General features: G+C 46.8%; 1 protein-coding gene across 4 annotated transcripts in view; it reads left to right on the top strand.

Moving 5' to 3' along the window:
- MYO9A (myosin IXA) overlaps positions 1–20,048 on the top strand; it is a 134,980-nt gene that overhangs the window by 52,980 nt on the left and 61,952 nt on the right. For all 4 annotated transcript variants that reach the window (XM_025894841.2, XM_025894844.2, XM_025894842.2 and 1 more), the window contains one exon: positions 15,800–15,916. In XM_025894841.2, the coding sequence (XP_025750626.1) occupies positions 15,800–15,916 (117 nt within the window). The remainder of the gene's footprint in view (positions 1–15,799; positions 15,917–20,048) is intronic.

Below are 20,048 nucleotides of genomic sequence, written 5' to 3'. Positions count from 1 at the left end.
TGGGGCTTGGAGCAACCTGGGCTAGTGGAAGGTGTCCTTGCCCATGGCAAGGGGTGGCATGAGATGATTCAACCCAAACCAGCCTGTGAATGTATCATCTAAATCAGATTAACAGGTTCAAATGTTCAGTTGAAGTCCAGAAAAAGTCAGAACTCCAAGAAAGCAAAACCAGTGCCTCTGGTGTGCCAGCACTTGCCATCGTGTTCAGCTGAGCAAGTTCTCCCCAGCACAACTAAGGTTTCATTTTACTTTATCTCACCCAGGAAGGTACGAGGTGTGTGGCAGCAGCACCTGCTCGAGCAGGGCCACAGGGAGGAGCAGATAAATGGTTGTGAACTGAACTCCCATTTCAGGGTGCCATCTATTGCTTCTTGCTGGGTAGTCAGTGCCCATCCTTGGGATATTCCCAGGATTATAGAAGGAGCACGTGGTTCTTCAGGAAGACCCTGCAAAGGGTAGTGTGCCAACAGGTTTCTAAATCATCAGTAAATCAGTAAAGGTGGTGTCTCACCATGGTGTTAACGTTCGAGGACGCTCCCGTGTCGCTGCTGCAATTTCAGAAATGAAGGAGAAGGCAGCCAAGGAGAGTCCTGCTTCTGAAGGGAAACAACACTCCTTTGTAGCTACAGCCTCTCCAGGCTGTGGCACTGATGGCAACCATGGGTTTGATTGTAGCTCTCCAGCTGCATCTCCAGTGCCTCCGAAATTCCAATGAGCAAGGGCAGCACATCCATAAATAATGCTTCTCTTTACCTCTGGCAGCTACCTCTTATCTCCTGAGCCACGCTGGCTCATCTGCCCCAGAGCTGCTCCTGCAACCATTCATTTTCCCTTTTATAGCAGCTGGATGGGGTTTTGATGCAGTGTTTGAGGCGCCGGCGCAGTTTGGGCGGGCGCGGAGGTTGAGGAGCTTTAGGCTGTCGATAAACTCAGGGAAAAGGCTGCACGGACATGAAAGGCAGCACTTGTGTTCTCAGGGCTTGGGTCAGTGTCCAAAACAGCTGCCAGTGTCTTTATCAGGAGTGAGATGGTGGATTAATGGAGCCAGGAGCAGTCCATGGGTTTCCAGAGAAATCACAGTGGAGCATTTGGGAACAGCGAGCTGGACAGGTCCATTTATTTAGCAAATCAAATGCAGTGGGAAGGACCCTTGGAAAAGGCTGTGGAAGCAGTAAAGCCATCAGTGGTATGAGGGTTGACTGGGCTGTTTGGATTAAGATCTGTCCTAAACACAGGGCATCTCTGCAGCCACAGTCACATTCTCCCTAATAAGGTAAAATATAGCAGGCACGTTGGTGAAATTGGGAAAAATGGGATTTTAACGGCAGTAAATAACACCCACTGTGGGTTGCTGCTGTCCTTCTCCAAGTGCCCCCCAACTCCAGACTCTGGGCTTTTTTTTCATGTGTTATTACTTTTTAGTTCTCCTACAGAGGTGGAAAAGTTTCATAAGCCACAATTCAAGTATTCAAAAGGAAAAATCCAAATAAATATCAAGTGCCTTGAGTGATGGTTGGTAGGAAACATGCGGCCAACAGGAGAGCAGAGCATTAGATCAAATCTTGGTGGAGACCTTGGGATTTGTTAAAAATCTTTCTCTTGATCCTACTTGTAATCTGAGCACCCTGTTAATCTGTGTGAGGAACTGCCTTCCTGGGCCATATCTGTCTTCCTGCTTCTATATAATTCAAAGAATTCAGTTTTTTTCCATCTCTGCTGAAGGGCTCCAAGGCCAGGAGTTTACGCCTTGACTCACAGTCATTTACCTCTCTCAAATCCAGTCTTGCTTGGTGGTTCCATTCCCCCTTTCCATCATGCCAGAGATGAGCCCCATGTCCAAGCTCCTCAGCCATCCCTGCCCTGTTTCCATCCCATCTGTTCCCTTTATCAGCCTGGTGTCCATCACCTACTTCTCTGTTTTTCACCAGTTTCTGCATTTTTTTCCATGTTCTTCATCTGATGAGGAAAAACTTGTTATCAAAGTAAATACATCTGTTAGTGAACCCTCTTTTACATTCCTCCAGAAAAAAGAAGGTTGTTTCCATTATGTTTTCAATATAACTCTGTTGGTATTTTTTGTTAAAATGCTTTATTTTGACAGATCCTTATAATTTTCAGCCGTTTGTGATCAAGGACATTTTATCCCTAAGGGTTAGTTAACGAATTAATTCACACTTCCAGCAGAAATCTGATGGGAAATTGCACAACAGAAGGGAAATAAAAGATGTGAGACAACTTCTTAGGCAACAACTGACCTGATTCTTCCATTCCTTTAATTTTGGAAAGCTGTTGGGAGCTGGTTGTTTGATGTGATGAGTGTCACTATAAACAAGCCTTGTATTTAACTTACTTTTTGCTCATAATTGTAAGTGGAAAATGGGTATCCCAAATCCCAAAGGAACCTAAGGGACTAAGTTGTGTGTCCAGTTAGAAGCAGATGTTGTGGAGCAGATGTTGGGCAGCAGCCTTGAAACCCCCCCGTGTCTCCTGTGCTGATCCCACAGCGTGGGCAGCAGGTGAGGGTGGGACTCTACCCCCTCAGGTGAGACCCACCTGCAGAGCTGCCTCCAGCTCTGGGGTCCAACAGCACAAGAAGGACATGGAGCTGCTGGAGCGAGTCCAGAGGAGGCCACGGAGCTGCTCCAAGGGCTGGAGCCCCTCTGCTGTGGAGCCAGGCTGGGAGAGCTGGGGGTGTTCACCTGGAGAACAGAAGCTCCAGGGAGACCTGAGAGCCCCTTCCAGAGCCTAAAGGGGCTCCAGGAGAGATGGAGAGGGACTTGGAACAAGGGATGGAGGACAGGCCAAGGGGGAATGACTTCCCACTGCCAGAGGGCAGAGTTAGATGGGATATTGGAAAGGAATTGTTGGCTGTGAGTGGATGAGGCCCTGGCCCAGGTTGGCCAGAGGAACTGTGGCTGCCCCACCTCTGAAAGTGTTCAAGGCCAGGTTGGATGGGACTTGGAGCAACCTGATCTGGTGGAAGGTGTCCCTGCCTATGGCAGGGGAGAAAATTAGATGATCTTGAAAGTCCCTTCCAGCCCAAACCGAGCTGGGATCCTGGGATCATGTCTCTGTTTGGGTGGCTGGAAGCTCTTTAGCAGCTGGTTCTCTGTGCAGGTGTCACGTAGCCGTGGAAGGACCATCGAGCTGTTCTGAGAGCAGAGCACCCAAACTGCCACTGAATCTGTGCAAGGCTTTTTATTCTGCATGAGCAGGTGCAGCTCTAGGTCCATGTGGAATCACCCTGTGATTAGGTAGGAAAGCTGGTGCAGTTCAGGTGAGATTTGCAAACCCAAATATTCTGGCTCCTGAAAATCTGGGATGTGCAGAAACAAACAGGGGGTGACAAGCATTAATCCATGTTTTTAGTGGAGCAGTAGGGCAGGAGGAGACAGTCCCGGTCTCCTGCCAGCCTTTGCTTTCCTTGTCCTTTCATCCTCTCATGCTCATTGTCCCTGGGTCTGTGCTGGCTCAGCTGACCCAGAGAAAGTTCTTGGAATGGGAGAAGAGTTGGGTTTGTGTCCTTTGGGAGAGGGGGAGAGGAGAGAACCTTTGCCCAGGAACACTGGGACGGGCACATCTGTCCCTTCTGGTGCCACAAAACCATTCAATGCTATTTTTTCATGTCACCAAGTGTTCCTTCACCCTGACCTTCTGTACCTGGGCTGAGTTTTTCCTAAGGAACACAAGACACTTGGCACATCCAGGAATAACCACCACAGGATGGTTATTTGGGGCGTTTGGGGCTTCAGATCAGGGAGAACATTGAATTTTCAACATGAGCATTTAATTTTCAGCACATTAACAGTTAATTGGCAGGCACACAAGATAGAGAAGCCAAGCAGAGCAGAGCATAATGAAAGGAAAAAAGTATTTCATTACAGCAAAGAGCTGATGTTTCATTCTCTTACGTCCTTGTAGTGGGACTGTCTGATGCCTTTTCAGACCATTATAAGGGAAAAGGAATGGAGTTCCAGGGCCAAATGGCATAACATTACCTAAGATGTTAAAAAAAACAACAAAGGGAGAGATCACAGTTGCAACTAATCCCGAGCCTGAAAATATTAGAGGAGAAAAAGTGGTAACGAGACAAAATAATTAATAGCGTGAAGAAAGTGGGATGAAAATTGTCAGTCCTGAAGCACGAGGACACTTAATGGAATAGAAAGTAGCAAAACTGCTGGAAGCACCTACTTATCCCAAAGCCCATTAGCTTGGGAGACTCATTGTCACCACGGGTTATTATGTGAGGAGCTCAGCAGGATCCCTTTGAAGAGCTGCTGTTGATGAGTGTGCTCAGAATTAACAGAAAAATAGTCAGGGAATAAAAGTGAAACCTCACAAAGCTTTGAAGAGGCAAACAGGCGTCTCAGGGCAACCTGAGAGGGTAGAACTTCAAAAGCAACCTTTTTGTGGGATGAAGTTTCTCATTTTTCCCTGTGCCTGGTGACGCAATAGGGATGAGATGAGTAGTGGTTTTGTCACTGGTGTCCTGTATGCATTGCTGCAGGGAATTCCTGCATGGGATGCAGCATCTTTTCTTTTTTAGGAAGACTGAGTTCATCAACGTGGGTGGGGTTTTTTATCCTTTTTTATCACTTTATTATATGATTCTCTACCCTGACATTCCCGCGAAGTGGAGTGTGGGAGGTGATCTGGGATCTGGTGTAAGGGTTTGTTTCTGAGGATCTCTCAAACTGCTGATCTTCATAGAATCTCAGAGTGGTTTAGGTTGGAAGGGACCTTAACAATCTCCTTCCAACCCCTGCCATGGGCGAGGACACCTTCCACTAGCCCAGGTTGCTCCAAGCCCCATCCAACCTGGCCTTGGACACTTCCAGGAATTGGGCAGCCACACCCTCATATACCAAAGCTCTTCCAGTCAGTCAGATGCCCTGTGCCACCATGGAAAATCCTGGGTGTTCCTGCTATTTATTTGGCACTAATGCCTGGAAAAACAAGGAAGACATTGGGATTTCAGGATTCCTGAACAAAGTCCAAAATCAGGACTTCAGGAAGGGAAATGGTGACTTTCCATGGCCTACTCTGCCTGGAACCAACCTCCTGCTCCAGCTGCCTTCCCATCCTCAAATCCATTCTCAACCCTTTAAAGGATTCTTTTAATTACATCTGATTACTGAAAAGGCACTTTAATTTCACCGAGTCCTTTTAGTTACTGAAATTTCTAAGATCATGTGAAAAATTTTCAAGGAATGAAAACAAACCACTCCTGGGTTACTGAGTCAACTCTTCCCACGTGGGATGTCATTTTGGTACAGTTGCTTGGAATATGGTTTTTTTTGTGTACAGTCCCAACCTGATTAAGTTTAGGTTGATTTTTTTTTTTCTCAGCCTGAGGCTGTTTGTCAGTGGCTGAAGGAGGAGGAGGTGTAGGAGCTCTGTGGCTGTGCAGGGTGTGCTGCACAGCCTTTGCCTCTCCAGCAGTGGCAGCTGAGGTGTGAGGAGAAATAATTCCCCTTTGAGGAAGTTTGCCAAAAAAAAAAAAAAAAAAAAAAAAAGTAAAAATAGCCTGTACTGATGATGCTGATGCACTGGCATAACAAGTTTTTCTGTGATGTCCCTCTACTTGGGAAGGGCCAGTAGAAAGGCGGGACTTGGCTTACAAAAGCTCGGGTGCTATTTTTGGTGGTGCCTCTGTGGGGCTGGAGGTGTGTTGTGCCTGTGAAGTACTGAGCAAATTGCTCTGGAGGTGGCCTGCAGGTTCCTCCTCGCATCAGGTCACACAACAACTTCTCCTGCTACTAAGTAACTTATTAACTGATTTATGTCCCGCGTTCCCTGTGAAAACATGGCCTGGATGGGAGCTCAGTTGGTGCTGTTGATACAACAGTCTCTGGATGAACAAAGGTGGAGAAAAACTCCTTTTTGTTGCCTTGGACCCTTCCAATTTGGCTGCCTGCTGGCTCTGAACTTCTGCAGCTCTGTGATTGCTCTAAAAGTCCCTTTCAATGGGGGTCATCCCCATGTCTCTTCTCTCATCCTCTCCTCCACAGGGAGAACCACAACCTTGTTTTCTGGAAGAGAGAGTGTTTTTTTCTTTCCTTTTCTCTTTTGATCTGTCACAGATGCTATTTTCTAACCACACTGCCCAAATCCAGGGGCTGTGACTGAAATCTTTTTAGGAGGATGATGTCTGGAGCCATGTGACTCTGCTGTTGAGAGTTGGGGAAAATTGCTAACGAGATTTGTGTTGGTTCCCTTTGCTCTTAACTGTGACTTGGGGGCTGGTTGTGAAAAGCGTAACCACAGCAGATCACAGACAGTCAGCTGCAGTAGGACAATGTTAGAGACTTCAAATCAGCTCTAACCATAACTAGCAGGCTCTGCTCTGCTCTGCTCTGGGATGGGATGGGATGGGATGGGGTTGGGGCTGGGGTCTCCCATCTGTCCTTTTCCAAACCTGCCCTGCCACTGGTGAGACACAACAGGTGTGTCTTCAACATATCCACATAAGATGTTCTCCTTGAGATTTTTCACTTTATTTTCCTGATTTCCATCCATGTAATGACAAGAGAATGAGTTAGGAGAGGGCAGTTGCAGGAGCACACTGACAATTCCCATGTTGTTAGCACAGGAATGACACGAGCCATTTCATTAGGATTGTATGTCAAATAGTGTGAGGATCGTGGAATCACAGCATGGTTTGGGTCGGAAGGGACCTTCAAGAAATCTAATTCCACTCCCTGCTATGGGCAGGGACACTTTCCACCAGACCAGGTTGTTCCCAGCCCCATCCAACCTGGCCTTGGACACTTGCAGGGATGGGGCAGCCACAGCTTCTCTGGCCAACCTGTACCAGGGCCTCCCTACCCTCACATCCAACAGTTCCTTCCCAATATCCCATCTAACTGGCAGTGGGATCTCCTCTGGCAGCGGGAAGCCATTGCCCCTTGGCCTGTCTCTCCATCCCTTGTCCCAAGTCCCTCTCCAGCTCTCTTGGAGCCCCTTTAGGCTCTGGAAGGTCTTCTGGAGCCTTCTCTTCTCCAGGTGAACACCCCCAGCTCTCCCAGCCTGGCTCCACAGCAGAGGGGCTCCAGCCCTTGGAGCAGCTCTGTGGCCTCCTCTGGACTGGCTCCAGCAGCTCCACATCCTTGTGCTGTTGTTCCCCAGAGCTGGAGGCAGCTCTGCAGGTGGAGTCTCACCTGAGGGGGCAGAAGGGAAGAACCTCCCCCCTCCCCTGCCCACCCCTTGGCCAGCAGGATGGACACACTGACCCATGGTGAAAATATTCAAAATGGTTTTAATGATATTTTTTTAAATAATTATTTTTTTTTATAATTAGTGGTTTGTTATCTCCTATGGTAGCAGGTAAACAATTAGCTCTGAAGGACTGAGTTGTCAGCCTGGGGATATATAGATGCAGGAAGGTTGTCACTCTGGATAAATGCATTGATTTGACTTCTCCTGTTGGGATTTTTTGGGAAGGGTGTTGGCAGGGTTTGGGAAATCCCCTGAAAGTACCTCTGAGTAATGGAGAGGGACCTTTGTCCAAGCAGGTGATTATAAAGAGACCGGGAAACCGGTCCAAGGCAGGTGGTCACGGAAGGCACTGGGAAGTGGGAGAACATGAGAAGGTGTTTGATACGTGAAGTTGGAAACTGGTACCAAAACCCCCCTGTGAATCTGGGAACTTTGTAACTGATGTGGTGACAAAATCCCTGTTTCGGTGTCGTGTTGGGGCACGACGCAGCAGCATATGGGAGTGACATTCCAGGCTATTTTTTCTCATTGGAAAATCCACGCATAAGTTCTGGAAAACATCATCGCCACTTGCATCTCTTGGATGAAATCTGTTGGCAGGACAGCCTTGCTGCCTCCCAGCTCCAGGGGGAGAGGGGAAGGTTTGTGCCAGGATGTGGCAGGAGCCAGGGATAGTGCAGGGCTTTGGAGTTTTGTTGGTTTTTAAAATCTAGAGTTTGCAGGTACATTTATAGAAGTAAAGCATAAAAATGAGCCTTGGCAGGGAAAGTTTGTACTGTTTTTAAATGAACTTTTCCTCTTTTTTTTTTTTTTTGCTGTTAGAAATTAAACCCTGCATCTTTCACTCCTCTTCTTTCACTGATGCTTTTAAAGCTATTTTTCCTCCTCCTTTAATCGGGAGGAGGAAAATCATTAAAGAACCTTTTTGCAGGCTGAAGTCAACGTGGTGCGTTAAGGGTTGGAGCTCTCTTAGGGAAAGCACCCAGGGGAATGACAGGCTTTGAATATGATGTGAAGATAAAATATGAGTGTGGAAAATGACATCACCCTTCTCCAGCCCGAGCATGATATAACACTCCTGGATGCCAAGACAGGGATTAAGCCAGAGTCTGATATCCTGCAAGAGCACTTTCCTCTGGGTGTTAAGCCTCTGTTTGAAAAAAAAAAAACCCTAATCCTGCTTGTCTCAGCCCATGTCCCATGAGCCAGAGGGGAACCACAAAAGCCACTCAATCCATTGCTGTGGATCAAACCAAACGTGCGACGTGTTCAGGTACAAGTGGGAAGGGAGTGGGAGAGCAGGAACCCACAGTGCTCCATGAACCCACAGTGCTCCATGTGCCCACGTGGGGGGGGCTTGGGACCCACTCAATGGAATGAACCTGGTGGGAGATCAGTTTTGGCTGATGAAAAACTTGCCATGATCCATCCATGGGCACTCACAGCCCCGAAACCAGCCATGCCCTGGGCTGATCCCACAGCGTGGGCAAGGGGGAATGGCTTCCCACTGCCAGAGGGCAGGGTTAGATGGGATACTGGGAAGGAATTGTTGGCTGTGAGGGTGGGGAGGCCCTGGCCAGGTTGCCCAGAGAAGCTGTGGCTGCCCCATCCCTGGAAGTGTTGAAGGCCAGGTTGGACAGGGCTTGGAGCAACCTGGGCTAGTGGAAGGTGTCCCTGCCCATGGCAGGGGGTGGAACTGGATGAACTGTAACGTCCCTTCCCACCCAAACCCCTCTGATTCTGTAAGTGAGGCACTAAAACCTGCATTAGGACCAGAAGATGGATTTAGACCTTGCCTAATTCAAGCCACTTAGTGGTTTTTGTCTCTTTTTTTTCCTACCTAGCAGTGTTCCCTCAGCTTTGGTGATGAGCCGTAGATGTGGTGGCAGGTTTTGTTTGTGGTGCTACTCTCCTTCCTCACCACCCCCCCTCATTTTCTGCTCCTTCCCTAATTTAGTTCTCACAGTGTCTCTCCCTTCCTTAGATGCTGCTCCATCTCAGAACAGCAGTGACAGTCCCAACAAACCACCCTCAGCACTGTTCCTCTCCCTACAGCTGCAGAGCCAAGCTGGAACCACCTTCCATGTGTGTTTTCTTCCAGCCCTTGTGGAGCAATAACAGTGTCAGAGAGAAAAATGGGATTTTTGTAGTGTTTTAGTCCATGTGGTCACCACTCCTCTGACACGAGCCCTTCAGTAGTATCTGGCACCCCTAAACTCTACTCAAATCAAAGTGTATTTTTAGTCTTCTTTATTTAATCACTTAATTAATGATGATCATTATCACCAACATGCCTTGGTGGACTGTTTCCCATTGACTGCACGTCCAAGGCTTACTGGGAACAGGGGGTTGGCTTATCTTCCTGGTCATTAGATCCCTTTAGGAGATCCAAGAGCTTGAATTGCTCTTGGTTTTGCTTGTTCTAATCTCAGATAATTCCTCTTCACACTTGCCAAGCATTGCTAATACCTATATTTTAAAAAAAAGAAAGACATAAATGTGGGGTTTTTTAGAATAAAAACTGATTTCTTTCATTTTTTACTCCTACATGCAGCATAATTTTTGGTGAATAGATAGTTTGAGGCAAAGAAGAAAACAAATACACTTTTTTTCCTGATTTTTCCCCTATTTGGAAATTAAATATAGCACTTAAACCCACAGAAGTGATGGAAGGAAGGAGATTTTCAGCTGAAAATCTTAGGTAAATACCATGGCAAAATTCAGTAGGTATTAAAATGTGATTTTGTCCTCTGAGTCATCTTGGAATGAGGCATTTGTGTTCCAGTAAGTACAGATGTAATTATGAAGCTAAATTTCACCTTCAAGATTAAATGGGGGGGAAAATGGGAATGGCTGGGAAGGATTTTAAAGCAGCCATCAAATGATAAGGAAAATCAAACCCTGTGTATGAGGATAACTCGCTAAATTATTTCTGTGGTAGGGTATCAACAGGTTCCTGGGATTTAGTGCCAAATCCCTGGGAGCAGAAATGCCAATTGATTCCTGGGGGAACGCATTAAAGATGTATTTCATGTGTTAAAAGGAAAGCAAACAAATAAGGCTCCCAGAGAGCCACTAAAAATCCATATCCAGACTGGGGTTTTGGAGGGATTTCCTGAAGAGTAAGAATTCTGGTGCTGCTTTTTTCTTCCTGAATATTTCGTTGGAAGCACCTTTCATCCTTGTATAGAAATTCTAGGAAGCCCATCAAAGGCCCTAAAGGAAAAGGGGATATTTCGTCTCTTCCTGTGCTCAGATCTGATTTCCTGGAGGGAAGAGTAATCTCTGTTTCTGCTCCACAGAAGCAGAAAAGGTACTTTGTGGTGCCTGACTTTACTTAAATCACTGAACTGCTCATGTCTTTGTGTTTTGCACCAAGTCTTGCAGACTCCATACCTGGAAAGAAACGTTTCTGACCAGCCTGGAATTACTGGAGTTGTGAGGTGTGTGTTGATAGGGGTCTGAAAGGGGAATTGTTGCTTGTCTTCCTCCTGGAGGGCAGGAAACACCCGCACACGTGGCTCCGTTCCGGAAGAGCTGCTGGGTCATCAGGAGAGAAAGAATCCATAGGTGGTTCCTATGGCTGTATCGAGGTCATTCCTGTTTAACAGCTGAATTTTTGAAGCTGTTGCAGGTTCTCCTTGGGAAAATTACACGGAGAGTTGCTTGTAAAGCCAGATTTTTTGGGATGGGTGGGAGTTTTTGCGTTTGTAGGGAAATGCTGGCGACGGGTTTACCCAGTGTGAACAAGTAATGTGGATAACATCCCTCGTGAGGTACACACACCCACAGTCTCCAGGGAAAATGCTGCAAAACTGGAGGAAGAAAAGGCCAACATATCTTTTGGAGTTGACAGCAAAGCACCAAGTTGTCTGCTGGGCTAAAACAAGGCAACAGGTCAGGCTGTCTTCTAACAAATCTTCTCTTCTAGATCCAAGGAATTTTCCAGTCTCAAACATTCCCTTCTCAAGTACTCGTAGCTTGCAGAAAATCTGGAGTGCACTGACCTTGCTCCCACATCTACGTTGTCCCCTGCTGAACAACTGGGATTTAACAGCCTTGCACTGACCAAAAAGTGTTGAAGTTTGGTCATGTTGCCCGGTGGAGTCACTCAGCACATCATTATGGCTGTGCCCAGATTTGCATAATGCTGGGAGATGGGATAAGGGTTGTCAGAGTTAATAAACTCCCCAGGTATTTAATCCTCATTAGGGCTCTAAGTCGTTTTGGTGCTCACTCACTTTCCAGCTGTGCTTGTTAAGTCCACTTCTCATTAACCGAGGCTGTGCTCAGGGACTGGGGTCTAACCCACCTCCTAAGCTGCGTTTTTTGTGGTAGTGACCCCAGATGGGTTGTGGTCTTCAATATGTGAGTGTTAAAGGGCATTTTTTTCCATGCAAAACAGCCTTTGGGTTTTCCTGCCTCACTTTCCTAGGGGAGCTTTTGGCACCGCCTGTGCTGGGGAGGCAGCAGTGGAGGGATGCTCAGAAACCCTCCTGAGCAAACTCAAATGTATAAATGGCTACTCAAATGTAATATTAATGAGATTTTTTATGAACTGATCATTACTGCTGCCCATACCCAAGTATCCATCCCCCCACCTTTCTGCATCATCCCTCACATTAGCCATGAGGGGAGATGGGCAAACTTCTCAACCAGCTGAGATGTTTGAAGCCTTTAGGGACCTGGAGCTGTCTCATAAATCCCCCTTTGGAATTATTCTTACCTGGAATTGATCAGTGCATCGATTTAGTTCCTAAGGCATACAAAAGGGATGAGCTTTGCTTTGCTTTTGCTTTTGCTTTCTGCTGATTTTCGGAGTCTCCGTGTCGAGCGATGCCCTGCACAGAGACAGTGATTTATTTTAGGCAGGCTCTTTTTAAACAAAATATCAGGGGGATTGTTTATGCTGGTTACAAGAGCCCTTCATCCCGTGGTTTTGTTTGGGTCAAAAATGTTTAAAGCTGAATGTCAGAGGGGGGGTTGCTGTTCCAGATTCGCTCCAAGGTTGGGTTGGTTGGATGGAATAATTGAGGAATTGATGAAATAATCTGGCTCTTGTGTTTCAATATCACTCTGGATCTCACTGTAGTGAGTAGACCCACACTCCAGGGAATGTTCCTCTTGGCTGTGGAAGTGTGTGACTAAAACCAGTGTCATCTTGATGATTTTTCCTCAGAGAATATCCTGAGTTGGAAGGGCCTCACAAGGACCATCGAGTCCAACTCAGCAGGATCTCTTTGCCTTGTTCTACCTGGGGCATGCAGGCTATGGGATATTGCTGTAATTATGTGCTCTTTGCCTTTCCAAGCCCTTCAGCATTTGTTCCCACCCATCCTCTATTCTCCAGGCTTTATTTATTCTCCCTAGTCTGAAAAATGTACAAGTATTTTAGTTTTGTACTCAGATTTGAACTATTGCTCTTGCTTGTGTGCTGGGTTAGTCAGCAATGTAAACACTGAATCCAATAAGGATCACAGGGGAACTTTATATTCCAGCAGATCATGTGAAAATGGCTGTCAAAGGTTAGCTGGGTGTCTTGGAATCATGGAATCCTTTAGTTTGGAAAGACCTCTAAGATCATCAACTACAACCATTGCCGCAGCCCTGCCACGGCCACCACTGACCCGTGTCCACAGGTGCCACATCCACAGGGCTTTTAAATCCCTCCAGGGATAGGGACTCCATCACTGCCCTGGGCACCCTTTCCATGAAAAGATTTTCCCTAAAATCCAACCTAAACCTCCCCTGGCACAACTCAAGACCATTTCCTCTCATCCTATCTCTTGTTCCCTGGGAGCAGAGCCTGACACCCTCCCTGGCTTCCCCCTCCTGTCAGGGAGTTGGAGAGAAAGAGAAGGTCCCCCCTGAACCTCCTTTTTTCCAGGCTGAGCCCCCCCCAGCTCCCTCAGCCACTCCAGGTGCTCCAGACCCTTCCCAGCCCCGTTCCCTTCCCTGGACACGCTCCAGCCCCTCAATATCTTGTAGTTTTACGTGTATAAGCTTGGTGAAGATTTTAACCCTTCTTCTTTCCCTGGATTTTCTGGGTACCGCCAAATATTTTGAAAAATTCCAGCAAAACCAGACCTTAAGTCAGAGTTTCAAACCTCAGCTGAGTTCAGGATGGCAGGAGCAGGGAATGCTGCCCTGGATTGGGACCGGGGGATGCTGTGGGAGCAGCAGCAGGCAGAGGATGTGCTCCTGTGTTTAGTGACTTTGTAATCTCAGTTCTTATGAATCTACTGAACACGTACAAATGTGTTTTACGGAGGCTTTTAATTTGAGCAGACTTGGGGTTCTGAGATTATATCTTCTCCCGCCTGTAAAACACAGGCTGTCGCTGCTGGAACTGTGAGTCCTTGTTCCAAAACACTTCAAAGAGACATTTTAATTCTTAAGTCTGTCTTCCCTGTGTTCCTTTTGGCAGAAGATGTTTCCAGAAGTTGATCTATTTTTAAGGTGGCCTGAATCTGATGCCGATCACGACAACTTTAGATCATTTAGTCCAGGGATGAGGACTCCACCACTGCCCTGGGCAGCCCCTTCCAATGCCTGACAACCCTTTCTGGGAATAAATTTTCCCGGAATCCCAGAGTGTGTAAAGTTGGAAGGAACCCACAAGGATCATCAAGTCCAACCCTGGCCCTGCGCAGGACACCCCACCAACCCCAGGATGTGCCTGAGAGGACAGTGTTGAGCCTGCAGGGCCCCAGTGTTGAGGAATTTTGGGGGGTGACCGCCAGTGAGTCTCGGGAATGGTCAGACTGGGAAACTCCCTCAACACGAGCATCCCTGCCCAGGAAATATCTGGATTTGTCAATACAACAGAGGAAAGAAATTGGCTTATTAAGAGCCAGCAGATTTGCCAGTGAGATCCATGTGTAGGTGAGCTCCACCCACCCTGGGTTCTCCATAGGTTACTTTGTCAGGAGTTTCCTCTCAGCTCTTCCCATTCACCCATCGCTTCGAAAAGCAGCGGTTGAAAAATTTGAGATCTGGGTTGTTGATTATGGTTTTGGGTTCCTAATTATCCCTAATATCCAACCTAAACCTCTCCTGGCATGGACTGTGTCACTCCCTGCTCCTGTTCCAGCTGTAGGGGGAGAGAAATGGAGACCACACACTGGGTTCATTGCATGTTAAGAGAAAACGTTGACAGAACAGCTTGTGGTCACAATAAATGTTGCCACCTCCAAAAATCCAGGGAAAAAGAGGTGGGAATAAGCTGATAGAAGATAAATGATATGCTACATGAGCTTTATGGTGTCGTTTGGGGTCAGTGAAATGAGGCCACTCAGCTGATGTTCCTCGAAGGGAGGGTTGGTGAGAAGGATTTCAAGGCAATGTGTGACAAGCAGTGATTTGTTACAGTTCAGGCTTTAATTGAAATAATTATGTGTGAACCTACTGTTTCCTTTTTTATTCTTCCACAGTGGCAAAAACAAACCGAAATCTAACAGTCATGGTACTCTAAGTTTTTAGGGGATTAATATGTACCAAGGCTCTACTCAGGGTAATCATTTAAACCAGAGAAGAATCAGAAGCAGCAAGAACAAAGATAATCTTTAAATATGGATTGCTTTCTGGTTCTGTCTGGAGGTGCCTTTCCCAGAGCCCAAGGACCTTCCTTTGATCTTGGCTTTCATCCCATCAAGTGAAATCTCTTTGATCGTGGCTGGGAGCACCGTGGTGGGGATGTTATTCCTTTTTCTGGGAGAGCTGCTGGAGGAGCAGTGAACCTGCTCCCTGTGATTTGTAGCTCCTGTTGGCAGGACCTGGAAAACTTCAAGTTTTCAGGAGCAGTCAGATTTCCTAGAGGGATTTTAGCCTCCCCCTTTGTGACCCTTCTGCTGGTACCAGGCACTGCCTGGCCTGGCGGGCGCATTCCCATCACTTGCTGTTGTTGCTGTGCAATATCAACCCTCCTCTTTCCCTCTCCTCCAGGGAACTTTTCAAGGATCTTGGTGAAGTTATTATATATATCTTATACATTTTATGTATATCACGGAATCCCAGAATATGCTGAGCTGGAAGGGACCCACAAGGATCATCCAGTCCAACTTCTGGCCCTGCACAGGACCTTCCCCTAGAGTCACATCCTGTGCCTCAGAGGATCATCCAAACACTCCTTGAGCTCTGGCAGCCTTGGTGCTGTGCCCACTGCCCTGGGGAGCCTGTTCAGTGCCCGACCACCCTGTGGAGGAAGAACCTTTTCCTGAGATCCAACCTAACCCTCCCCTGGCACAACGTCAGGACCCTTGGGTCCTGTCACTGGTCACCACAGAATATATATTTATTTTCTTTCCTTTTGCCACCAGTGTTGGGATTTATGGTGTGATCTTGTGTATCATCCCCTTGAACGTACCGAAAGAAGCCAAGCCAAAGTCAGGGCCACATCTCCCAGCCCTGGGATTGCACCAAACTCCTGTTGGCACACGCGCCGTAAACTAAAACAGCGAACAAAAGCTTTGGCAGGGGAGAAATAGGAACATTGGGCGTGGGAGCTTGAGAAGGAAAAGCCATTTTAAGAGCAGAGCAGGAATCTTTTGCAATGACCTTTTCTCCTTTTCCCCCTCAGGCTGTGACTGTGAGGAACTCCATGGCCAAGTCGTTGTACAGCGCCCTGTTCGACTGGATCGTGTTCCGGATCAACCACGCGCTCCTCAACTCCAAGGACATGGAGGAGAGCACCAAGGTAACGTCCCAGCAGCTCTCTGGGCTGTGCTCTTGTGGTTTTAAAATAGGTGAAACCTGACTCGAGCTCTGACAGCACCTGCTTAACATCAAGTTAACTTTTCCTTGGTTGATAAATGAGGACATTGTTATTTTAAGTGGTGTTTGCTGAGCTGAGGAGGGTGAAGCCCCTCAAATATTATGTCCTCAAAGCAACCGGGGAAGAGATTTTGTTGTAGCGACAACAACCTGTCCCCCACGCCCTCCAGGAGTGATGGCAACTAATTTTTCTCCTTGTATGTAAAACTGGAGGACTGTGTGTAACTGAGGGGAAAAGGGGAATTCTTGCTAACGTGGGGTGTTGTGATGAAATTGCTCCATAAAAATAACAAGAAGTGGTGAAGGAGCTGTGGTGTCTGTAGGTGGCACATCTCTAAGGAGTAGAAAACTGAAATTATGGGGAAAAAAAGGTCTGGATGGGAAGAGCGAAGCCGGTGTGGTACTGTACCACCTTCCCAAGGAATTGATGGAAGGATGACAGGAGGTTTCCTGTGATAGCAGGGGCTGGATGCCAGCACCCAGGACATCCTCTCCCAAACCTCTTGTGTATCCATCCACCCTTGTCATGCCAGGGGGACACCAACCCCAAAATTCCCAGGGGTATGGATGTGTCTGTGCACACATGTGCTTGCAGCTCCCAACTACCCTTGGCTTGGGAATCCTGGGTGTGTTTTTTGGGGGGTGGTTGTGCATCCAAACTAAAGCCACAGCTGCCAAAAGGGGGATTGTTGTGCTGGACACTAACACTCCGTGTGGATTGTGCCATAGGAGCGGAGTTACAGAGGCTTCCAGCACAGTCACTCCTTTATTTAACTCCCCAGAAATCCTTGTGGAGCCTAATGAAGGCCTGGAAATAAATCCTTGCCTTTAAAATTTGGTTCTCTGCTTTTCTGACAAGAAGAGGTTGTTAAAATGATAACAACCCAGTGAGTCTTCTGACTGCACGTGTTGCCTCTCCCTCTGTTTAATATTTTACCAAAAATGTTGTATTCTTTCCTGATATTTTCTCCAAGTCATCACAGGTTTTGTCTGGGCTGTCAGGAAAAAAAAAACACCACACTGTTTGTGTATTCAGTGAAGCAGGAAAGGTGGATTTGTTTTGATAAGGAAATGCATCTCAAATGCTAATTAATTTTTTATTACCAATCCAATTATTTTTAAACTTATTATTTAAATTTATTTAAATTAATTTTTAAATACAAAAGCAGACTAGGACACTCTTGCCTGCTTAGTCAGCACGTCTGTGAGGGCAGGGCACCGTGGTGGGTGTTTATGGGCCATTAAACTTTGGTTCCCAACCTCAAATCTCAGCAGGTAAGAGCCAGAACAGCCCAAATTCCTGCTGTTTTCCAGCACTGCCAGTGCACATTAACCCTCTGCTTCCTGCAGCCAAGACTCCCATGGAGCGTAACCACCTTCCCCTTGCCCATCTCCCAGTACTGTCTCATGAATTCCCAGTTCCCAGGTTTCTGACCCATTTTTTTGCCCCACATCACGTGGTGTAGCTGTAAGATCCAGGTCAGGCAGCGAGTGCCAGGAGCGGCGTTGCCCTTGTGCCAGAGTAGATCCAACCCCACTGGCACACACCCAGCACCCAGAGCTGCAGGAACATGCCAAGATCCAGCCAGGCCATCCTGGGCTGTACCCGTGCCAGGTTTTCTGAAGCAGGAAGGCAGTGCACAAAATCCCAGGAAATGTCTACTCCTCAGGCAGGACTGTGGTTCTGTTTATCTTCAGAGTGCTCTGTGAACGCTGATTCTGCTGAGTTGGAAGGGACTGACAGGAATCATCCAGTCCAACCCCTGGCCCTGCACAGGACCATCCCCAACAGTCACACCAGGTGCCCCAGAGGATCATCCAAATGCTCCTTGAGCTCTGGCAGCCTTGGTGCTGTGCCCACGGCCCTGGGGAGCCTGGTCAGTGCCCGACCACCCTGTGGTTGGATCTTTTCCTAATATCCAACCTAACCCTCCCCTGACACAACTTCAGGCCATTCCCTCAGGTCCTGTCACTGGTCCCCACAGAGCAGAGCTAAGTGCCTGCCCCTCCTCTTCCCCAGAAATCATGAAAATGCCAAATCCTCCCCATTTTCTGGGCAGAGGATGAAGGAGAGGTTTATGTGCCTTGCACGGAGCAGCTTCGTTAAACATTGACCAGCCGATTTTCCCTCCAGTGGTTCCACCACGTCACCTCCTTGACCCTTGTTTTAGCCCCTGCCTTGAGTCCTTCCAGCACAGAGGGAGGAGACATCTCTCCCTGGCCTGGGCAGGGCCTGGAATAGCTGCTTCTTTGCCCTCAAGGAATAACGTGGCTGCCAGACCGAGGACATCCCTGGCCCTGCGGCTGAGACACCAACCAACAGTCACCACCCTGGAGGGATGGAGCCAGTGCCCATTAATTTGGGCTCTCCTACCACTTCACAACTCTCTTGAAATCCTTTTCAGCTCATGCTTGGAGAAGCCCCAGCTGAGGATAGAGATTCTTTACCTCCTGTGTGTGGTCATGAGGTTGGGAGATGGACTTGGAGCAGTGGCATCTCCAAACCCTGGGAGTAGGACTTGGATGACATCTACATGCTGGCACCTACCAGCTTCCTCAAAAAATCTTGTAAACACACCAAATCCCTTATTTCTGAAAGAAAAACACAACCTTTTACCTCAGCAACTCCTGAGTGGGCAGTGAGTGGACAACATGTGACTCACCCTGCAGCAAATGTCCGGGATTGATCCCAGCCCACACTTGCCACTGATATTCCTCTGACTTTCAAGGGATGTTTTGAAATAATCCTGAAGGTTGGGAAGGTTCAAAAGTTGTCAGGTGATGGATTTGGGGCAGAGGACTCTCTTAGATGAAAACCATGTTATACAGAGGTAAAGTAAGGCTCAAAACCATTGAATTCAGAGTGTGTATGGGAGAAGTTGATGAGAAAAATTAACCTGAAAGTTTATCTTTGTGAGTGTAAATTTTGATTTGAGTGGGACAATGGGAATGGAGACAATTTTCAGATCCCAGTGTGTGTTTATTTGATGTCAGCAGTACAGAGAAGATCAAAAGATGAAACTGGGTAGAAAAAAATAAACACTCGGCCATTGCTCTTCCCTATTTTCAAGCAAGTATTTGGGAGATGTAAATCAGACCTTTGATATCCAAATTTAATTAAATGTACAGTGAATTATTTTGGGAAAACACAGTGGGATTTGGCTTATCTTGCTTGCTGACAGGATTTGTAGCATATTATTCCTGAGCAGAGTTGTGAATAAGTTATTTGATAGTTCATGGTAATGGCAGCTGTGGATCGGCTTCACTTTGACTCCCTTTTCCTTGGGTCTTCTCTCCCTCACTTTCAACTTCTTTTATGTTCTCATGATCCCCTACAAACTGTCTGAAATTTGACCTTTATTAATGAGGTCAGAGCCTTTTCCTCCTCTGGAGGATGAGATCACTCAACCTCAGAGAGTCTCTTATTGAATTTCCCTTCCATAAATCAGGTTAGGAATTGTTAGAAGTCCATCTCGTTGCTCCAAATGATGATAAAGTGGAGATTGTGGTGGATCAAAAGGCATTTCCAAGGGGTTTGTTTAAGCTTTTCCCATTTGGTTCTTGTGAAGTGTCTTAATTTCTTCCTAAATCACCCTACTGCTGTTTTTGGGTGACGTGCTGCCTCTGTAGGGATGACGGTGAACTCATGGCCACAAAGAAAATTAAAATTAATGGCCATGGCGAAAAATTCATGGTTGGGTTCATGAAGAATTCATGACCATGAAGAAAAGTCATTAAAAGTAATGGCTATGAAGAAAATTCGTGGTTGGATTCATGAAGAATTCATGGCCGTGAAGAAAAGTCATTAAAATTAACGGCTATGAAGAAAATTCATGGTTGAATTCATGAAGAAAGTTCATTAAAATTAATGGCCATAAAGAAAATTCATGGTTGGATTCATGAAGAATTCATGGCCATGAAGAAAAGTCATTTAAATTTAATCAACTAATTAATTCTTGGTGATTTGACCTGAAACAGAGGAAAAATTGCTGAACACACAATGTGTTTAATGTGCATCAGTTCGTTAATTTGGGGGTCCAACTTCCAAATTTGTA

This window comes from Manacus vitellinus, unplaced genomic scaffold (assembly GCF_001715985.3).
Source record: "Manacus vitellinus isolate BGI_N305 unplaced genomic scaffold, ASM171598v3 scaffold_16_pilon, whole genome shotgun sequence".
NCBI classification, from domain to species: Eukaryota; Metazoa; Chordata; class Aves; order Passeriformes; family Pipridae; genus Manacus; species Manacus vitellinus.
Note: the sequence above shows the minus strand (reverse complement) of the source record. Positions and strands in the feature narration are given on the sequence as shown.